This window comes from Acinonyx jubatus, chromosome C2, assembly GCF_027475565.1.
Source record: "Acinonyx jubatus isolate Ajub_Pintada_27869175 chromosome C2, VMU_Ajub_asm_v1.0, whole genome shotgun sequence".
Taxonomy (NCBI): Eukaryota; Metazoa; Chordata; class Mammalia; order Carnivora; family Felidae; genus Acinonyx; species Acinonyx jubatus.
Window position 1 is genome coordinate 59,708,089 of NC_069384.1, and position 22,691 is coordinate 59,730,779.

The 22,691-nt window shown below is 42.1% G+C and overlaps 1 protein-coding gene across 49 annotated transcripts in view; it reads right to left on the bottom strand.

The window, feature by feature from the left end:
- Positions 1-22,691, bottom strand: part of ZBTB20 (zinc finger and BTB domain containing 20) — a 762,566-nt gene that overhangs the window by 12,343 nt on the left and 727,532 nt on the right. For all 49 annotated transcript variants that reach the window (XM_053221871.1, XM_053221870.1, XM_053221858.1 and 46 more), the window contains one exon: positions 3,472-5,076. In XM_053221871.1, the coding sequence (XP_053077846.1) occupies positions 3,472-5,076 (1,605 nt within the window). The remainder of the gene's footprint in view (positions 1-3,471; positions 5,077-22,691) is intronic.

Consider the following 22,691-nt stretch of genomic DNA (forward strand, 5'->3'; position numbering starts at 1 on the left):
ACTGAAACCATCCGTACTTTTCCAAGTATTCCTAGTACTTTCTAGAATCTTTTTAGAGCAACATTTGGACTTTTTTGCTCTGGATTTTTATCATTTCCACTGGGCTCCTGTGAAGCTGGGAGGGCCCATTTTTTTTTTTTTTTTTATGTTTTCCCAAGAAACTGGAGAGAACTTTGTTTTGAAATGGAGGGCGCAGTGAATCCAGGTCCTGAATTACTTCCATATGTTCAGGCTGTCATGCCTTTTGAAAAATCTAGACCAACTGTTCTTTGACTTTGTTAGGTTATGGATTCATTCCGTTAGACAAAGGTCTTGATAGACAGATGGCCCTTCCAGACTGCCACTGACAAATAATTCAGGGTGAATGGGAAAAATTTTGCTTCTTTTGAATGAGGTGCTCAAGCGATATCTGTGTATTATTAATTGTTCCCAGACATAGCCATGTCATACACACCAATACAAAACCTTCATAACTTACTTAGGACCTTCATAGTTTACTAGGTTATCTAAAGGCTAAAGGTTTGAGAATAATTTAGATTTAGATTTATGAAATGACTTTACTTGTAGGTTTTGTATCTATGATGTCTAAGAGTACAAACCCATTGCTGGTTTTCTCGTGGGCAAATCTAGTTATTTGGGTTAACCACAGAATCCTTTAGTGAATCCACTGGATAAATGTGTTTATATAGCAAAAAGACAATTTTTGATAGTGCACTGAAAATTTTATGTTCCAAGTTTAAAGTCTTATTTCAATATGTGATCTAATAGAATTTGTGAATTTTATATCTACTGGGTCTACTGGAAGGGATGCACATTGGGGGAGGGGGGGTGGTAACAGAAATGTATGGATCCAAGACAAGCAAACTAAACTTTGGCTAAGGATACACTTCCACAAATGGTCTCTTTTTCCTCCTTAATCTTTAATTTGATGGTTTATGTGACAACTATTCAGGAAAAGAAAGGGAAAAAAATTTTGAGAGCACTTTTGTAAGCCATAAAGTGCCACATAAATAAAAATATTACTGCTTGATCCATTTACCAAATAATGATGATACCCATACCACATGGAAAACTACCCCTGATTGATCTCAGGTGATTACTGAATTCACATTTACCCCAAATAAACGTAGTGACTTACCTACCTGATTTCCTGCTAAATTCAGTAGTGAGTTACCATGTTTATTTGGAGGTGTGAAAATTGTCATCTTTAAGAACAACTGATTGACATAAAGGCACATGCATAGATTTACATAATGTCTTGCCTTAAGCTGGCAGTTAAGAAGGCAAAGTTCATTGTAAGTAACGTTTGGTTTTAGTTGTTCACTTCCATGTTGGGTACCTTATCTCAGTGTTTGTTTTCCTTCCCTTCTATTTCCTAACTTAAGTTTATGTGCCTTATGTCCTATCCCCTAGATGCCTGCTAGCTTATCTGAGAAACAAAGTTGCTTTGAGGAACTAATTTATTTTCATGTATTATAATTCTAGTATATAATTTTTTCTGGCAACTTTTTTGTTTTTTAACAGGGTGTTCTGGAACCAGAGGTATACCAGAAGAGTGACTCTTGTGATAAGAATTTCAAATATGGTGATCACCATTGGGGTAGGTGTTTTCAGGTACAAGAGAATCTATGTGACATCATATCACATATGTGGTCACTTAATATGGAGGAGCATCTGTGGAATTCTCACTTCTGTGTCTGTTCTGTTACAGAGCTGGAAAAGGGCAGCTGGGCTGGGCAAAGGGCTGGGAGGGCAGGAGATCTTAGCTCTAGAATCACAGAATCCAGGGATGAAACACCATCTCACCCAATTACTCACCTAATGATTGGGTCCCCCCTACAACATCCCTTTGAAATGATCATCCATTCTCTCCTTGAACACCTCTAATTATAGAAACTCAGTCCCTTTGGGGGCTGCCTATCCCATCTTAGAGCAGCTCAGACCATTAACAACCCTTTTATTTAGTTGAAAGAATCTCCTTTATAACTTCCAATCATTGGTCCAGTTTTACCTTTTGGAGCCAAACAGAATAAGCTTAATGTCTCTTTCCTCCCAACCATGTAAATAAAGCTAGCAATACTAATGTTAGCTACCATTTATAGAGTGCTGATTATAGGCCGGGAATTGTTTTAAGAGCTTCATGTATTAATTCATTTAATCCTGAAAATAACACTATAAGAAAGATGTATTACTATTATCCTGTTTATATAGACAAGGAAACAAGTATAGAAAGATTAAGCAACTTTCCCAAAGTGACAACGTTTAGTAGTGCCTAAGTCTAATTGCAAACCCAGGCAATGTGGGTCCAGAGTTCCAGCTTAACTACTACATTATGCTGCCCTTGAAGCTCAAATACTTGGATGTGGCTTCTATGATGCCCTGAGTCTTTCCTGCAGGTTGAACAGCCCTAGGACCTTCAACTATGATATGCCATGGCTTTGCCTTCCTTCGTCATCCTAATTATACTCCTCTGAACGGGCCCAATCAGTTTATTGTCCTTTTAAAAGGTAGTGCCCAGACTAATCTGTGGTCTCTAGGTGTTGAAAATAGAGAATAAGCAGTAGAAAATAGAGTGAGTCTATCACTTCTCTTCATTTCAGGGACCACAAATGCAGCATAAGCTTGCATCAGCCTTGTGGTCTCTTCAAGTTGATGATTCATACAGAACTTACTACAGACTAAATCTTTCATTCCTATTCTGCGTATATGACTTTAGTCATATATGACTTTAGCCTATGACCACCACACTGCTGTAGAAGGAGTGCTCATGGTAAAATATATAGAGAGAGTATATAATATTAATTAATATATAATATAATATTATATATTATATAAAATATATATATAATATAAAATATAATTATATATATTTATAATTTATAAATTATTTATATTATAAAAATTATAATTATAATTATAAATTATATAAATTATAATTATAATTTTTATAATAATAATTATAATTTATATATACATTCTAATTATAAAAATTATAATTATAAATTATATATAAATTATAATTATAATTATAAAAATTATAATATATAAAATATAATAAATATAAAATATATAAAATATATAAATAATATATAATATATATAATATATTAATTAATATATAATAATATATAGAGTATATAATTTCCAAGGATTTTTCCAGTTCTAAACACCTAGGATCAAACAATGTATTACAAAGTCCGATGCATTTAAAGGATATTGTGCATGCAAATTCTTCATCAGACTTTTTTCCCATTTGCCCTTCTACATAAAGGGTTTCTGTGATTTTGTATTTTGGTGGCACGATGCTTCATTCCTATGACGGGGGCACCCTTGGGGCTTCTAGAAGATGGCTCCTTCTAATCTGAAAGATGACTCCAAGACTTGCCTTCCACTGCTGTCCTGCCCCTCCCTTCCTACAACCCCCCTGACACCCACAGCCCACTTCCAGGTCTCCAGGAGAGCCTACACTCACCTGTGTGTACGAACATGTGCTTGACGTAGTTCTGTTTGGCGGTGAAAGTCTTGTTGCAGAGAGTGCACTCATAAGGCTTTTTTTCGCCCTGCCCACTGGCTGTGCTGTGGCCTGCGGATGGGGCCAGGGGCTGTGGCGCTGGCAGCTGTGCAGTAAAGGTCGACAGGCCGGGCTGGGACACTGTCACAAACTGGGTCTGCTGGCCTGCCAGGGGCTGTGGCAGGCTGAAGAGGAAAGGCTTGGGGCCACTGCCCGCGGGCTGGGTAGTGAAGAGGGCCGGCAGGTAGGTGTTGCCGGCTGTGCCAATGACCTGTGTGTTGCTGGTCAAGGTCAGAGGCATCCTCAAGTTGCTGGTGAGGGTTTCTGTCTGGCGTAAGTAGAGCTGGGTACTTGGCAATGGCTGCCCAATGGACGTGTTGACCGAAGGCTGCTGCAGGACGCTCTTGTCGGAGCTGTTGCTGACAGTGATGACCGTGTTGTCCATCTCTACCTCGTTGCTTCTCTCCGGGGAGGAGGCACCTGTTTCTAGCTGGTGCGGCTGCGGGCCGCCCTCAGCAGGAGCTTCTGTGGCCTGTTCGGCTTGGGCAGGTTCGGCCTGGCCATCCCGCGCTGCCCCCGGCCCGAACTGCTGCTCCACAGAGTCAGGCTCGGTGCCTATGGAGGAACTGACGCCCGAGTCGAAGCTCTCGCCCTTGGGCTCACTCTCGGTGCCCTCCGCCTGGTCGGTGTCTTCCGTGCACTCCTCGGATTCGTTGCGCTCCAGGATCTGCACCCTTTGCTGCCCATAGTAGTCGTAATCATCCTCCATCTCCTGTTTAATGTGGATGTTGCCCACCAGGGTCTGGATGCGCACTGGCCGGGGCTGTTTGCGGCAGTGCGTGGTCTCGGGGGTGGTGGACAGGTAGCGCTCCATCTGCTGCGAGCGCTCATGGATGCGCGTAATCCAGCTGGGGTCTTCCATGTGGTGGTCACGGGGCAGGCCGAGTGCAGTCTCGTGGTGGCTGACCACCGCACCGCTGTAGAAGGAGCGCTCACCGCTGCCGTTCTGCATGGAGCATGCGTAGAGTGCCGAGTAGATCCTGTCCACGCTGTGCTGCGGGTGGCTCTGCAGGTAGCCCGACTCAGTGTCGCTGCTCTGGCCCGATGTGCCTGACTCGGGAGTGCCCCGTGGCGTGTCCTGGCCGGAGTCCTGGATCCCCGGGAACACATCGCCCACGTTCTGCGACACGATGCGCGTGCACTCATCGATGACTGTTTTGATCTGCAGGATGCTGGCGGCCGTGAGGATCTGTAGGGCTTCCGACTGCGAGACGCGCAGCACGCCGCTGTACATGAAGTCAATGAGCTTTTGCACCGACTGCACCGACACCACAGATGGGATCTCGATGTCGCTGTAGCCCAACAGCAGCTTGTCCTGGAAGAAGGGGCTGCCGGCTGCCAGCACGCAGCGGTGTGCGCGCAGCATGCTCCCGTGGATGCGCACCGTCACGTCACAGAAGTGGCCACGGTTGCGCTGCTCGTTGAGGGTCTCGAGCACGGAATTGCTGAAGTTGTGAAGGTTGATGCTGTGAATGCGCTCGGTCATCCCCTTGCAACTGATGTCACCTGCACGGTGGGTGGCAAGACAGACACAAGACAGGGCGTGTGGGTCAGGGCTAACTGACTTCATTCCTAACACCCATGTCTTAGGTGGGTAATGCCCATGGCTCCTGGAAACAGCCCCAACCCCCCACCTTGCAGACACAAGCAGGCTCTGTGGCGAGTTGGACATGCTTTGCACAGCAGGCTGAGGTATGATGGCCTACCGGAACAATGCCTTTCTTCCATTTGGCCCCAACAATGCCCCAGCTATTTTGGGTACTGAATCCCTGTCAATGCCCTAGAGCTTCAGCCAGGGTTGTCGAAGTAGAGCAGCCAAATAAACAGATGGGTCATTTGCCTGTCTTACTACAACTTCAGCAAATAAGACCTGAAAAACAAATGGAAGATTGGTTCTCATGGAACTGTCTACTTCCACTTTAGACAGGTCTAAGACGAGGTCCTTCGGGAAAGCTTACGTTTTTTCCAGTTTTTCAAGGTTCTTGATTTTATTCATAGACAGCAATAATATTCATTGTTAAAAAATAAACTCCCTTCCTACTCATTTATATGTATATTTCCAAACCCACACCATGTATGCAAAAACTCTTGGAAAATTCAATCCAGACTAAGACATCCACCAAACAGCTGCTGCCATGTTTTCCAGTTGAGGGACAGGTGATGGAGTGCAATCTGCTGGTTGAAGGGGCGCTCACCCACTGTTTTCCGCATGTACACATTCTTCTTGTCATCTCTGACAACCTGTTTGAGAACTTTCTAACTTGGTTGTATGTGATATGGATGGTTTCCTGAATTTCCTGAAACTTAATGTAGAAGGAGTATTAAAAAGGTCAGAGATGGCAGTACTGACCTGGCAGACTGTAGTATACTAGGTGCTCATATTTAGTGTTCAAACTGGGCACTTCTGAGAGTGCAAGGGAGCACTGTTAATAATTAGGTGAGGACAGCAGGAGTAAAGCAAGAATGGGATGTGTGATCACCCAAGCCAATAGAGTGCTGTATGCACATGCTACAGCTCCCCATGGGAAGGCAATAGTGTACTATAGGGAAGCTGTGGATAGCCTGACCCATTGCTTATTCCCCACGTTCTGCAGACAAGGGATAATGTCGGTAACATCTGGATCACAGATTGAGAAATAAAATGGATGGCTGTAACACTAAGTCTTAGGGCTTTCCTATTTTTCTACCTCACTTCTCAAATGGCTCCAAAGAATCCTTTTCTCTGAACCATCCTTCATTTCTATTCCCTATTCTTGCCTTCATAACTTCACAATCAGCTTGAGAGGCCAAGTGAATAGGCTTTTACCATCCAGGTGGCTCAAGTATGGATTGTTGGCCCGTGACCCAGATCTCTGTGTCTTGTGAGAAGTAACCCCCAGAGGTAATGACCTGCAGATGGGAGGAATGCCCACCTCCTTTGGTTCTTTCTCGTCCACCTTAGGAGAGAGGACCGGTTTAGGAAAGTCTGAGCTCAACCAGCTCTACCTTGCTTCACTCGATCTCCTTCTCATGCTATTTGAGCTCAGTTGGTGTGACCACATCCTTTTACATACTCATTTATTTCCTTTGTTTCCATCTTTATATTTTGTCAGCCTCACATATATCCAGTTAACTTAATAAATGCCTAGAGGCTCTATGTTCACTTTCAGTGATATGATTTGCATTGGTTTTTACGTAAGAGAATTCCTTCTTGTTCTGGCTTCCATTTGGTCTATTATGTGCCTAAAATGTTGTATTGGGCTACAGTTTCTATTTTTTTCACTGTTGTAAAACAAATGGTCTTTGCCAGATTCAAGAATCATGGTGAACCCTCTATAACTGTGCTAATACAAAATAGAGCCCTAGGGGAAGGCCCCAATAACCCAGGAAGAAATGTTCAGGAAATCAGTCAGCAGACCAAATTCTAAGACCTTGCTGAGTCCTCCATGCACATAGAGCATGATAACGACGAGAGCATTTATTTTTTAAAAGCCTACCACTTATTACCATATCATTTCACTGAATCGTCACAGCAACCCCTATCACACAGGTAGTATTATTATCCTCATTTTTCAAATGGGAAAACTGAGGCCAGAGAAATCAAGAAAATCACTCAAGGCCACTTAGGCAATTCGTGAAAGAGTGGCATTTGAACCCAGGTGGTCTGGCCCTAGAATTCACATTCTTACCTGCTTCATTGCATTTGCATGCTTTGCCCCAAATGAAGTCTGGCCCTTAGGTGTCCATGGGTCCGCTGTAAAGCCGCATGAAAAGGTTTGTCCAATATGTCCTTCAGTTACTTCTATATCTACCCATAAATTAGCACGGTGTTCATGTTTCTAGGCCTTGGGACTTCAACATGGTTTCAGTAATCTAATTTAAAGACATCTTTAAGTTGCACTAAAATGTAGTAAGGCTACACTAAAATGTAGTAAGGCTTTTCTTTTTTTTAATATATTTTTTAAATGTTTATTTTTGAGAGGGGGGGCAGGGAGAGGGGACAGAGGATCTCAAGTGGGCTCCGTGCTGACAGCAGCAAGATCCACAAGATCCTGGCCTGATCTGAAGTCGGATGCTCAACTGACTGAGCCACCCAGGTGCCCCAAAATGTAGAGTTTTCTACATATAATTTTACTATCACTAAGGTCTTTTTTATTTAAGTTAACAGTGAGCACTAAAACTGGCCAAGTCTCTGATAAAATCACCATCTCTAAGTGGGATGGATTTATTAGATAACTTTTTTCCACACAGGTGAAAATACTCTTTTTTTTTTTTAACGTTTATTTATTTTTGAGACAGGGAGAGACAGAGCATGAACGGGGGAGGGTCAGAGAGAGAGGGAGACACAGAATCTAAAACAGGCTCCAGGCTCTGAGCTGTCAGCACAGAGCCCAACGCAGGGCTCAAACTCACGGACCGCGAAATCATGACCTGAGCCAAAGTCAGATGCTTAACCAACTGAGCCACCCAGGCGCCCCAGGTGAAAATACTCTTTAAACACACATTTGCTCATAGCACCAGTCACAGACATATCACTAGATTTGCCATTTATGATGAAGAGGTGTCTTCCTTCTGATTAATTCTGGAAAGAAACTCTACCACAAGTATCATAATAATTAATATCATGTAGCATTTCACAATGGACAAAACTCTTTCACATATAATATCTTAGTATTTTCTTAAAACCATCCTATATGTTTTCAGGACAAGTCCTATTACTACTATTTGATGTACAAATAAGTTGAGGCTATCAAAGTGTTTAAATGACTTAGCCTAGGTTTTACACAGCTAGTAAGAGGCAGGGTTAGGATTAGAACCCACACCCTTGATGCTCTTCCCACTGCATACCACTGGATCTATGAAGAATGAAAACTGGATCGCCTAAAGATCTAAGGCCACCCTAATTCTCAGGACATAGAAGAAAAGATAAAAACACTGAGAGTGATGATGAAGGTTGCTTTACAGAAGGAAATGGTCAACACCAAAAGCTGTCATCACACTGCACACATTCACACACACAATCTCATGAGAAAAATTCAAACTGCTTGCTTGAGTGAACTGGTCGAGTCTATCCAAACAATCAGGTAACCCTATGGAGATAATCACAAAAAACTCATTACATGGTCTGAATTATGGTTTCTGCAGTAATGTCAACCAACTTCGTTAAAGACCACAGTGACAAACTCCAACCTGCACACATGTACAACCTGACCTGACGAGCCTAGTTGGATTTTTATAGACACAATTTTTAAACATCTGCCTGAGTGCACTGGTCCCACACTGCAGTAAGCAGCCATGAAAGGCTGAATGGGCTTTGCTGATACGGGTACAGATGCTATGGGGGACCCTGCCTCTCCATTCAAGCGCGCCTGGTTCCTCCCGCACACAATGCTGGAGCAATTCTTTCCCAGGCTTTCTTTTATATTTAACACTAATACAGTGGGAAAAAGTTTCTGCCACAGCAAGGCAATGTCCAGGCTTTTGTGAAGCAGGCCTTTTCATCCAATGGGCATTAATGTATAGATTCCAACGGAATAAATCTGAAATAGTCTACTGTAGAAGATTTGTTCCCCATTGAAAACAAATCTTGATTAGATGGTTATTCAGGGACTGTATAGGAAGGAATGGTGTGAAAATGCTAACTCCATTCTTTCCTAGATTGGCACTGAATAGGCATTTGGGCTATTCAAAAACAAAACAAAACAAAACAAAACAAAAAACCACCAACTACCCTCTTAACTCTACAAAACCATACAACTTTCCAAAGATTATGTATATTTGGGGACGCCACCTCACCCCAAAAATACCCCACGATGGTGTGAACATAGAACTGTGGGGGTAAAATGAAGAGTTGATAAAAATGGTTCTCTATGTGTTTAAAAATAATAACCGACCTCCTTTCCACTAGAGTAAAAATATAGAGTCAGCCTGAGATGGCATTCACTAGAAACACACAAGGCATCCTACCACAGAAAGTGGTCATGTATTCTGAATGACTGTGTTCTGTGAGCAAGCACAATACGGATGGGGCTGAAGCGGGGCGAGCACCGAAGGGAAAATCGGCTTGTGGTGAAAGAGGTGATGGAGGGCCTGGCTCTGCCTTGTAGGAACCCGGCTCCTGACTGTCTCTTAAACTGCGGGTGTTCGGGGACAGGACTTAGCATGAGAATAAAAAGCTGCTTGTGCACAAGGGAAAATGAACAAGAAAGGAAACAGCAGGCAATACAATCTCCTTTAATTAGGTGTGAAATCCAGTCCTTTCTCAGCCCCGGATATATAAAATCAGACCAGTGCAAGGGTGAGGTGCTATAGAGGGAGATGGGAATTTGAAGTCTCTGTGATTTGGGAGGAAACACCAGCTCTCAAATTAAAACCAACATGAATTTCGGTCAAGTCAACACGTCTAAGTCAAATGGCAGGGCCGAAAAGCCCTTGAGCTTTCAATCTGGGCCAGCAGGCTCACATGAGGTAAGTGGGTCAGCTCACAAAATAGGGCTAGGGTGGCCAGGCCTCCACAGCCCAGGCTTTTATATCACACTCTTTGCCACCTTGCACCTTGATACTTTTACTGTGTTGAAGTTTCTTTTTCGTATATCAGGTGATTAGTGATGATCATAAGCTACTGTGTGTTGGTGCTACTGACCAAGTTGGTCATACTAGGAAAGACCGACTCTTCTCCTGAGAAAACAGGGATGCATGTGGTCACTCAGGTCCCTTCTTCCCCAAATCTACATCTGTTGCCCCTGCCAGGGCCAAGACCTCGGATATTTGAGTTCACGTATGTGCCGGGGTGGGGAGGAGCTGCTGAGCCTGAGGAGGGCAGAGGTTGCTTCCTCATGGGCTTCACCATCCAAAGCAGATGGCCCAACACATTCTTTCTATCTCAGGGGCATCTCCACAATCTTTGTGAGACAGGGAAACTGAAGGACTCCGTAAAAACCTGCTTTTTGTTCCCTTTCCCACTTCTATTCTGCTAGGACCTGCATCTCTGCCCTACACATGCCTTAATGTATGTCCTCCTTTGTAAGGGACAAGGAGTTCATGATCTCTTTGGAGTCTTCCAGCACAGCAGATAACATCTAAGGACTGACCAGGCGAGGTCATCATGTGCATATTCCAGACCACTGGCGCTAGACATCTCGACGCCAACACCCCCTGGCTCCAGGGAGTAAGTGACTTATGATGGACACCTGGACTCTGTCCTTGTTCTGACCAGTTCCTGGATGACTGAGAGGACATGTGCACCAGACCACAGTCGTCAATAAAAAATCCCCAGGCCCCAAGTGAAGATGAGACTCCCTCCTTTCCCTTCCGAGTCTCCCACACACTCTGTCTGTACCTGCACTCTCTTTCTACCTTCAATAAACTCTGCTTTCACCTCCTCCTGGCTCGCGTTTGATTTCTATCCTGCACGCAGCCAGGAACCCTCTTGGCTGGTCCTGTGGGATGGCCTCTGGGTCGTGGGACCCAGCCCGTCAACATCATTTGGAGGGTGGCTGGGAGCACTGGAGAAATCACTTACCACTGGCTCCATACACCTAGCATATCCTAGCTGTCATTGCCTCTGGATGTGGACTGTGGGAGGGTCATTAGCATATGGGAAAGAGAGCTGCACTGCCTTACGCACCCACTCCTGGGTGTAAAGGGAGTGCTTTGGTTTGTCTCCCAGTGAGAGTTGTCCTCTACCTTCCTGATTGTCTAAGCCCAAGGTACAGGAATTAGTACAGGTACAGGAATTAGTACAAGGTACAGGAATTAGAGGATGTTCTCTTTTTCTCTCTCTTTCTTTCTTTTTTTCTTTTTTACCATTGGTAACAGAATTGTTCTCTTAAAGCATTAAAAATTTGTTCAACTTTCAGAAATTAGATTTTCAAACTATTTTCAGGAATATACCACCTATGAATGTTGGGAACAGTCTGTATTTACTTTTGTAGTCACCACTTATTATTTTAGCTGGACAGAGATAGTCAACTTACTAACTTGCCTGAAGTGTTTACAACACCATTCTACTTATGATCTCAGTACCATAGTTGGATATGTCTTTCACATTCCTTGAACTTTCATTCATACATGTAAGGAACTTTCATTCCTTCCGAAGCACAGTTTAAGTATTGAAAGGTCTTTAGGAAGTGTATGTGTGGTCTTTAGGGGTATCCACATATTATCATGAATGGGCATGTTTCTACTTTCTTAGGGATAAGGTCAATGTCTTTCATTAGAATCTCAAAGAGGTCTGTATTCCCCCCAAATTAAGACCCATGAATCGAGAATCAAGTATCTCTCCTCAGGCTGCTCTTAACTACTTTCAGTAATCAGAGCCTCTGAAACTGATGTCGCCTTCATGACTGCATCTGAGATAACAGGCCAGGCAGGCTGATATTTCCCATTTACTTGAGTGGATGCTATTTTATGTGATCAACGCCATAGTCTTAGCCAAAGTGACAGCACTTACCTTTCCAAAGAGAATGATTCAAAAATAAAAATAGGATTGAAAAGGAAGAGAAAAAAAAAGAGAGAACAGAAATATAGATGATAAAGTACTAACACTAGCTGAGATCTGGAGGAATAGAACAGAGCTATATAATCTGACAATTGGTGAAGCCAACTATAGGTTTTTATCAGAGCGGATCCCCTTTGAAAGTTAACACAAATCCATATAAGAACTAGGAAATATCCTTTAATGTTTTTTTGACTGTTAAAAATGAGATATTGTGGTATAAATTGAACAAAAAATAAATACAAACTTAACGTGCACTTCTTTTTTTAAAAATCTTAATGTGTACTTCCAATCTAGCCAACAAGGTAGAGTTCACCTGAAAGCCCTGTAGTACTTCAAACAGACGGCTTTTCTTTCTTTTCCTCCCTCCCTCCCTCCCTTCCTTCCTTCCTTCCTTCCTTCCTTCCTTCCTTCCTCCATCCCTCCCTCCCTCCCTCCCTCTCTCCGGTCTCTCTCTTTCTCCCTCCCTTTTTTCCTTCTGCTACACCCTTAAGTTTTCCTAAGCTTCAAGTATGGGGAACAAGGGGGAAAAACCGTGAATTAGTAACTCATATACTCTGTGATCTTCAGGCCCATTCCCAAATCTGGACTGAGTCTCCATTCTTGCTGTCCTTCCCCTCTCTTCACTCTACCAAAAAGCAAGAGCTTCATGCTTCGTCTGAAGGATAGGAAGAGACTGATACTGCCGGTGGGATTTCCAGGGCCAAAGGAAAAGTCCCACGGAAGCCTTTTGAGTTGGCTCTGGAGGCTCTCACAGTCTCTCTCGGACAGCCCAGGCCTTTGGCTTGCCTGATTCCACATTCACTCTGCTGTTACCTCCAAGAAGGGACTGAGCAATGCCTGATTATGCATCTAACATTGCAAATACAACTGACTGATGGATGGAGTTGTTTTGGGGGTCACCTGAATATTCACCAATTCATAAGTGAAACATTTACTGAGAAAACCGTCTTGGAAATGGATCCATAAGGACACAGGTGATCTAAAATCTAAAACAGTGAAAAGAAATTCATCCATAAGGACCTTTGATATATGAAACGTATACTCATCAATCAACTTCTCCCTGACCTCAGTGCCCAGGAAAAGCTGGTTCTATGTTTATCTTTGTGGACCCTGTGAAAATCGTACCTGGAGCTCAGAATCAAAATTTAGGTCAAATTTTAAGAACTATATGGGACCTCATGGTATGCTTTTCTAAGTCAAATTTACCCCCTGGCCTCATTCTAATGTCAATTCCTTATTTTACTTCAACTCTGATTTCTTTTTTATAGTTACATGTAAGTATATTTTCCTACATATTTACTAATGTATTGAGTATTCTTTTAAGCCAACTCAAATCCCTTTAGTTATGAGGTGAGGATATAATCAAACAATCAAGAAGTAATTGAACATCAATTTTATGCAACCAATTCTAAATATAAGTTAAAACTTCAGCTTGGGGTATTATCAAGCTACATGCTTTGTGAATTTCTATACTTTGAGCATCTGATTCCAGTGGAACAAAACACTGAATGTTCAAACACCTTCTTTATTCTCTTATAGTACAGCTTGTGAAAGCTAAGTTTTAACTCTGGGAACAAAGGCATCGGACAGCTATAATTCTAGACAACATTCTGAAAGACACCTATGCCCTCATTCCAACGCTGAAATGAAATGACTTCTTCTTGAGAAGGCAGGACCTGCTGGGACTAAGGAAGAAAGTCATTGAAATCTGAGGTTGATGCCTTTAAATCCTCTTATATCATAAACCTTTTGAGACACCTTTTAGGAGTTTGATTTTTTTTATAAAGCTCTTTCCTTACAAATTTAGCTGCTGCCCTATTGTAACCTTTTCTTTTGTTCACTAAATCTGGGGAACAAAAACACAGAGATGCTGCATCCGTGGGTGGGATACAAAAATGAACAAAGGGATCTACTTACATTCACAGTTAAAGTATGCAGTTTGAACTTGGCTTTGGATAGGCCTTAAAGAAGGATCTTTATATTCAAATGTACAGTTAATAAGTTCAGTCCTTTTCTTCTGCTTGAAAAGAAATTAAAAATTTTAAAGTGTTTATATAGAAACCAGCATCTTCTTACTTACTAATCTGTTCTTCTTTTGATCTGTATATCATCCTGTACTTATTTTAAAGGAAAAACACATTTTTTAATTTGACTGAGTTCAAAGATCCAGAATAACTCTTAGGAATGGCATTCCTTTGGAAAATATCAACTGGTGTTAAAGTATAGTTAAGTAAGAAATTAATTTTTTGACTTTGGGACAACTTTTATCTGAATTTCAATGAGTGAGAAAACAGAACCCCATAGTGTCATTTTAAAAAAGCTGTTTTTTACTCAAATAATCAGAACTTCCCAATCCACAGAACTTCCTTTGGTCCTCTGTTGCTGCACTGTTTTGAAACTGCTTTTGAAGCAGATCTTCAGATTTGCTCAATGCTCAAATGTTCTCTTTGCTTACGTCTTCCGGGAAAAAATAAGTCACTTCCAATGTGACAACTGGTTTTCAAGCACAGTTCTGTGTATTGGTAGAAGGGGGCTACAGTGTTTCTCTATAGAGGGCATGGGCTTGAGCCATGATAGATTGTTTTACTGAAAAAATGAAGGCCTTCTATCTCAAAGCAACAAGGAAAAGCCAACGAAAAAGGTTATTATTATTATTTTTTTCTGGATTACTAGAAAAGTTAGAAGCACAGAGGGGATTTGATGTTTAGGACAAGTAGTTGAAACTACCTCTCGACAGCCCAGCTAGGGCGATCCATCATGAAACCAGGCACAGAGTTTCCTTAAGAAAGAATAAGATGTAAGTCTTCTAGGATGAAGAAGATCCTAGGTAAGTGTTGTTGGAACTCAAAACCTTGGGAGACATGGATAAATAAAGGAAGTAGAAGGCATACTTCATATTATTCTAATGAGTAAGATGCTTCATTTTTATTTTATTTTTATTATACTTTATGTGTTCTTTTATATAATATTTTAGTACTATTTACCTGTCATAGGAGAAAAGATATTAAGCTGTAAGAGTCTTCTATAGCTGTAGGTAACATTCTAATAATCTCATCTCACTTCACTGGTTTGATCTTATTTTCCCATTTTCCCCAAATAAAATCTTTGAACTAATCGAAGAAGTTGGACATTGTGCCATCTCTTGCATGCACTGCAAGAGCTTATTCTTAATTCTCCTCTGCTGAATTTGTCCTGAGTTCTGAAATTCTGTGCTTTCCTCTACTTACCAGACCTTATGACCATTTGAGAACCCTATAAAAAGTTCTTCCTTCTCTGTGGAGCCCTTCTCTGATTGCCGGGTCCATCTTAATTTCTCTCTTTTCTTAGTTCCGACTGGTTGGTGAGGTAATAGATTGAAACATTAATTTCTGTTTGTGTTTTTTTCTTTTCCCCACTGAATGAGAAAACTTTCATAGCAATAAGGCAATTAAGAAAAGCTAAGCTTGTACATAGTTCTGGGCTCTCTTGTCTTAGGAAGTTGTGGCTTCACAGTCCAAATCAGAAGTTAAGCCCTAAAGACAAAGCCCCAAGATGGAGAGCTTTGTTTTGGGAATCTAGGCCCTCTAAGGGAATTAAGCTAGGCCCTTACTAGGGTGAGGAGGGTGAGGCTGGTGCTTTGGAGGTAGACTGAGGTGGCCTGTCAGGGGAGAAAAATAATTACCCCTCAAATGGGGGAAGGTGTTATAAAGTTTGAAGTCTCTGCTTACATACAACTCTAGTTGGGGTAATTTCTTGGTACACTTCTGGAGGATGGACATAAAAAAGGGTACTGCCTTGACAGGAGCAGTGATGCACCTGGGGCAAGGATGAGGGTGAGGGGCATCTCTAAACCCAGCTACAGCAGTAGTGTCCAGCAGTCAGATGGACCAGGGTCTTTGTCATGTAGACAAGCAATGTTGATGACGGAGACTGCTGTGGACTAAGGATCTGACCTCTCCCTAGATTTTGTAAGTCCCTGTACAAGTCTGGGGAAGGGAGAGGAGCCTTGAAACCTCATGGAATTTCTTGCTATTTTAGTGACAGGTTTAATTTGCTTTAGAAATAAGGAAATGTGGGGCGCCTGGGTGGCTCAGTCAGGTAAGCGGCCGACTTCGGCTCAGGTCATGATCTGGCAGTTTGTGAGTTCGAGCCCCGCGTCGGGCTCTGTGCTGACAGCTCAGAGCCTGGAGCCTGCTTCAGATTCTGTGTCTCCCTCTCTCTCTCTGACCCTCCCCCGTTCATGCTCTGTCTCTCTCTGTCTAAAAAATAAACGTTAAAAAAAAATTAAAAAAAAAAAAGAAATAAGGAAATGTTTCTTCCACCTGAATGTTGAGAAATAAGTCTGAACTTCTTACACATGTACTACCTAATTTAGTATATTATTGACCACTGTCTCTTTTCACTTGTGCTTGTCTGGGTCTACGAGAATAATCGAAGCATCCGAAGGCTAGTACCCTGCCTTGTTATAACTACAGCTACAACTACAAATTACTGAACCTTCACACTGCCCAACACATTTCTTTACATTGAGTAGGTCCTAACTGAGCATTTGTTAGGTCAAGTCTCTGTCGAACTTCCTGAACATGCTGACAATATCAATGGGAACTTCAGGCTACACCTTTTCTCTGAGGTACTGCATGTTGTAGTCCCAGGGAGTCTTTCTGTCTCTGAAGTTTGAGTGATGCTCTTCTCCCTCTCCTTTATTACTCTACTGCCTCTCATCAAGGAAGAGCCACAGTTCTATTTTCAGTACACATTTAAGGTCTAAGGCAATTGGTTTTTTATGAGTTCACTGAGTTTCTCACAAACTGTGCTCAATCATTTATGATTTCTGACACAGGCCTTACTGTCCCCATCTCCTGGATTCCATTTCTCCCAAAAGACAGCTCATTAGGTCCTCCTGTCGGCTGAGGAGTCAGTGGAGCTCAAAGCAGAGCCATACCTTAAAACCCCAGGTGAGAAGAGACGATCAGTCTCTCATGCGATCCAAAAATGATCAGGCTAAAGTCCCACCACCCTTGCCTGACTTAGGGAAGCTAAACTGCTTGCTCACAGATGTTAGAGAGATCTCTATCAATCAGTTGTGATAACTGGATATGTGTATTTGCATAAACAGTGTCAGAGATTGTTTAGAATATTTTCACTTGGTGGCCACTGGGTGTCCTCATTTACAAAGTAAATAAGTAAATACGCGCTATTTAGTGTAGGTCACCAGAGGGAATAAAGACACTAGATTTCTCTTTGGCCTTTCACATGCTGAGCATAATTTTTTTTATTGAACTTACAACCAGGTCAGATATCGGTACTGTTTATAAATGTTTGGGTAAAATTGGTAAGGTTTATAACCAAAGTAACTTTTGTAGGTTCCAGACATGAATTCATAAGGCCATTTCCTCAACAGAGGGGACCGTGATCTAGCTATTAGAATGAGCTCTTATTTGCTTGAAAATTGGCATGGGATTTTGACTATCTGCGCAGAGAGCCGGGAGAGAGAGGAGCAGAGAAAGTCTTCATTTATTCTTAAAAGAAAAGAGAACACCAAATATCTCCATGGGATATTTGTTAGATTCTGTTTTTATCTCAGTTTTTCTGGAAACCAATTAAAAATAATAATGAGAAAGATAAAATATGTCCTTTTCCTGGGAAACCTAAAATAATGTGGAAAAACAGTACATTGAACTGGGGCATATAATGATTATGAATCATTTCATATTGAAAGACAAAGAATTAATTTCATTTATTTATTTATTTATTTAGGTGGACCAGTTATCCCATCTGTAAAATGAAGATTCTTATGCTTCACAGGGATGAGTTAGGAGAAATAAAATAGAATAAGGAGGCATGTAGGGATCCTAGGAAAAGAAACTTGTATACCAGACAGATTTTAGGGCAGTACTAACATTCTGACTGTAGCTGAGTCACAGTTGTGGATCTTGTTCCTAACAGCAGACGGGAGTCAAGGCCAGAGTTCATGCAGCCAACAGATATTTCCTGATTCAACCACTCTAACGCACCAAGTGTAAGGCACTGTGGGGCCGTCACTTTGTGCTCCGTAAAGTGATTTGTGCATGCCTAGGATTGTCAATGCTTCTAAACGTGTATTACATACATCCCTGATGAGATTCTTTCCTTGCAAGGCCAAAATGATTTCCATCTCCCTACTCTGTAAATTTCTCACACCTGAGATACAGAGCCACTGTTAAACTTCATATAACAATACTTGCCTTCCAGTGTTGTACTTAACCGATTAGCTAACCTTTTTCAAAAGCAAAGTTAACTTTTCTGTAATAATTTTTTCCTCCAGTGCATATCCTCAGCTTAATTATTAGTCTCTGGCATGTCATTTCAGTATATAAATTATCAACATGATTCTGCGCCATAACCAACAGTTTACAACAGATAATACCAGGGAAACGAGGAAGCCCTGTGAGCTATTCACTGCCTTTCAGAGATGTTCTCAGGTCTTACTGGCGTTGCTTAACAGCTTTTTTCTGTTTTAAAAGACCACCCGCCCCCGCCTCTAGTAGAGCTGTCGGTAACTCTCAATCAACCGTTTAAACGCACAATGACGCACAAAAGCCAGGTCACTTGCACCCTTGGATTCTACCAAAGGATCACAATGTACTCAGAGTGTATGGAGAAGTATCTCCTTTCTTCTAAAGATCCTTAAATCCCTGGGATTTATAGCATCTTCCAACTCTTTAATTAGTAGATTCATTTTTGAACTACCGTAACCCCAAAGACACATATCTGCAGAGCCCTTGTGACTGTGTTTTTCCCTAAGCCTTTACTCCTTTCAGTTTCCCCAGTTGGCTCCTTTAATTTCACTTTCAGAACTTCTTGAGGCTCAGTGGCTGAACACCACACAGCACAGGTCTTATCTGATGTACCGGCGCCTGGTGTGGTCTAAGACACACTGGTGTTTTGTTCTTGAAGTACAGGACTGAAGTTCTGAAACCTAGACTCCAACACAAAGGAGATCATTAGCTCGTTTTAAGTGTCTCTTTTCTTCCCTCATGGCCCCCTCCTACCCACCCCCGTGCTTCCTTAGTCCTATGCACTGGCCACAGATGGCAACCATATTCCAATTCCAAAGCTGAGTATATACAAAATCGTTCCATGGAGAACAGAGTGGCTTCAAAGTTAGCTTTCTATTCAAGTGGGATGGTGGAGACTCTGGAGGAGTGAACTCATCTCTCATTCATTTAACCCTCTATTCATTCAGCCAGAGCCTGTTTTCCTACACATTCTTCTAGTGTCCAGCCAGTTGAGGGAGGCCGGGTGTGAAGAACTCTCTTGAGGGCCCTTCCAGCAGGAGGGCACTGGGATTCTAAGCCAAGCTCTTGTTTCCCTGGGTCAGCTCTGTCTGCTGCTGATCAAATCATGCCAGTCCCGTGAGAGGTGCTTGGGAGCACTGTGTAGGGGGTGGATTTCTCAAGAGCTGTCTCCTTGCTAGACTGACAGCACATACTGTACTCCCTAGACAAGGATTAGACCAGGGAAAAGGGTGAAACAAGGAGGAGGGTGTGGGGTTTCAGAAAACTCCGCAGGATGGCACAGTAATGGGAGGTGGGAGTGGGAAAACCTTTCCTTTTTCTTGTTTCAAGGTTTGCTGGAGCTTTCGCCTAATCATCTGTTTGAGCATCTTGAAAATAAGTATCTATTTTCATGATATCTATGAAAAAAAGGCACCAGATTATACTACAAAGTTGACCTTAACCCTGCCATATTGTTACTAGAATCAAAACATGTAGCAGCCTACATCCAACAGAAAAGGATTTTGTTTTCCCAGCATAAAAACCAGAGGGTATCTGCAATGCACTTTGTTTCGTAGGTCTGCTGAAGGAAAAAAATCTGATAAAAAATCAGTACCTATACTTTCACAAATGGGCAAAATGCTCACAAACACCATACACCCTTGCTTTTGCTCCATTCTCCCACACCACATTCATTCATTCATTTATTCATTCAATAACTATTTGCTGAGCACTTACTATGGTCAAACACTCTGCTGGGTGCTCAGGATCCAGCAGAGAACAAGACAGGATTTCTTTCTTCATGAGTTCTTCCAACTGGCCCAAAGAAGCACTTAATTTAACTGCTAGCATGTTATTTGAGGAACAGGGATGATTCGTCTTACCTAATACTTCTTCTGAGTCTTTCTGAAACATATTTCTTGAACGTCCAGACTCCTTCAACTAAGATGTTCTGTCTTGAGTCTCTCCCGTTCTATTGTTATATCCATTCCTTTCTTGGCTACAATGTTGAGAGTTCAGATTGCAACTGCTACTTTTTTTTTTTCTTTTTCTTTTGGTGGGGCTACAATCCTGAGGGATCGTTACTTTTCAAGCTGCACATATATTTTGTCTGTAGATATTGTACCATCTAAATGGTGTCTTTGGATTCTGCTGAATAGCCGTCAACATGATTTAAGGAAGACTTCATATGAGAATCAGAAATCACAAAATTTCATTATTTTAAATCTCTGACTTGAGATTTATGTGGACTTCACACAATCTAGGTTAGCATTTCAACTGCATCTCTTACTAAGAGACCTGTGCGCTCAAGTTCCATACCCATGTGTCTCTGGAATTCTATACTCAGTGGCAAAAGTGCTCTGGAGGGAGGAGAAGCAAATGTCCACAATTATCGCCACGCATTACCCAAAACCCACGGGACAGGAAACGTGTACTCGGTACAATGAGCCAACAAGTCTTCCTGAATTTCTTAAGATTATATATATTCTTTCAGCTCCTGCAAACTGCTTCAGAATGGAAGAAGATAAGTGAGCTGGGAGATTCAGGGCAATCCTACTCTGCAGCAAAACAGAGTAACTGAGTTGGCCAACTAAGTTGGCCTCTATTTTCAATTCTTTCATAATACTCTGAAGCCATCGGGTGGACGGTCTTTCAAAAAGACGAAAGGTGCATTTCTTTAGTTGTAAGGATGTCTCTTTGGAGGGGGCCTGGAAGTGGCAGCACAGCTGTTGGCCCGTTCTGAGGACCTCATGTTTCGGCCTTTTCTGGTATTAGTGCTGGTAGGTGGCTTCAGGGAAAGGAAGGTGCGTGGGAGGGGTGTGTACAGATGCTACGAGCATCTGTATTCGGAGCTAATGCAGCACACAGAGCCATTCTCTATAATTTGAAAATCTCTCACTGACTAGAATGCGCTTGAGGACAAGAAGGAACTCCACAGATCAACACTATCAGACTGTCATATCATATAAAGAATAATCTACACCTTCCCCATGTCGAAAAGGAAACATTCCGAGAGATTTTTGAAGCTGTTTGGGCTGCAGATTCCTTATCTGTAAAATGGAGTGTTTTTTGTAAGAATGACAGAATGTACCTGACACACAGTGGATGCGAATATCAGTCCTCTGCCAATGTCAGGAAAAAAACCAAAATCCACACCAAGACCAATGAGGGCGTAAAAGAAGGCCAAAAGATTATGGAGAGGCTTCCCAGTCCACCTGGGCCTGAATCTGAGAAGGGACAAGGAAAGGGAAAGTGGCCTTTTCCTGAAGCGAGGGGGAAAGTGTCCCACATGCTGTCCTACAGATCCAGGGCCTCTGTCTCCGTCATTCTCAAGGGGAAGTATGCGGCCCCTGCTGCTATGACATACATCATTTATGTTGCATCAATTTTAGTATATATTTACTTAATAATTTAAAACATTTAAACTATAGCTAATGCTCAAATTCTCTGAGTGTTGGCGGTCTTTCTGGTGCGGTTTTAGAAGCTTTACCTATAGCATTTCATTTACTCCTTATAATAACCCCATGAGACAGATACTATTCACATCCTCATTATGCATATGAGGAAATGGAAGTATAGGGAGGTTAAGTAAAAGCATGTAAAATGCATTCATAGGCTGAAGTTCACGTTAAAAAGAGCAAATAAGTAGACCGTGGGGGTGAGAAAACATTTTCTGAGCAAACCTACTCCATTATCAGGTGTTGAAGAAATGGCTTTAGAGGTCTGTTATATCTGCCCCTGCCCTGTGGGCATCTTGAAGGGACCCGAAAGGGCTCTAGGAATCAGTCCACATACGGATGTTCACATCAGACTTGCTCTTTTGTTTACTTTTGGGGGCCAGGTTTGAGCGTGCAGATTCTGTTTGGGCTATGTCTTGGGGAAGTGGCTCTTTCCTTCTTTTTGTTCTCTGAACCCAGCCTAATGAAAGCTATATACTGTGTCTCAGTATATATGCCACTTAGGCAAGCATACATGTGTGCATATCTTCTTAGGAAGTTCATAGACTCTGACAGGGAGGCCCAGTCATGGTATTTTGGTACCTCAACGATTACTCTTCTAGAGGAATCCCTCTTCTGGAACTAGAGGGTGACATCTCCATGAAGCCTCGGCCTGTATCACTGCCCAAGGACAGCAGGTCCATTTGGAGTGTCTCTCAGCATGTAGACCCAGGATTAGTGTCTACTTCAGAAGTCCAGGATCCAACCACTCCTCTGGGACCCTTAGGTCAGGAATATAATGGAATAGATCAGATTTCTGGGGGTTTTCTTAAAACTGGAAAAAAAAATCCAAACCACCCTGTCCTGCATGCAGAAACCTACAATATTTCCCTGAGGAAAGGCTATGCATCCTTTCTCTTGGAGTTAACATCTAATGGTTGAAGTTCAGAATTTGCATGTGTATTTTCC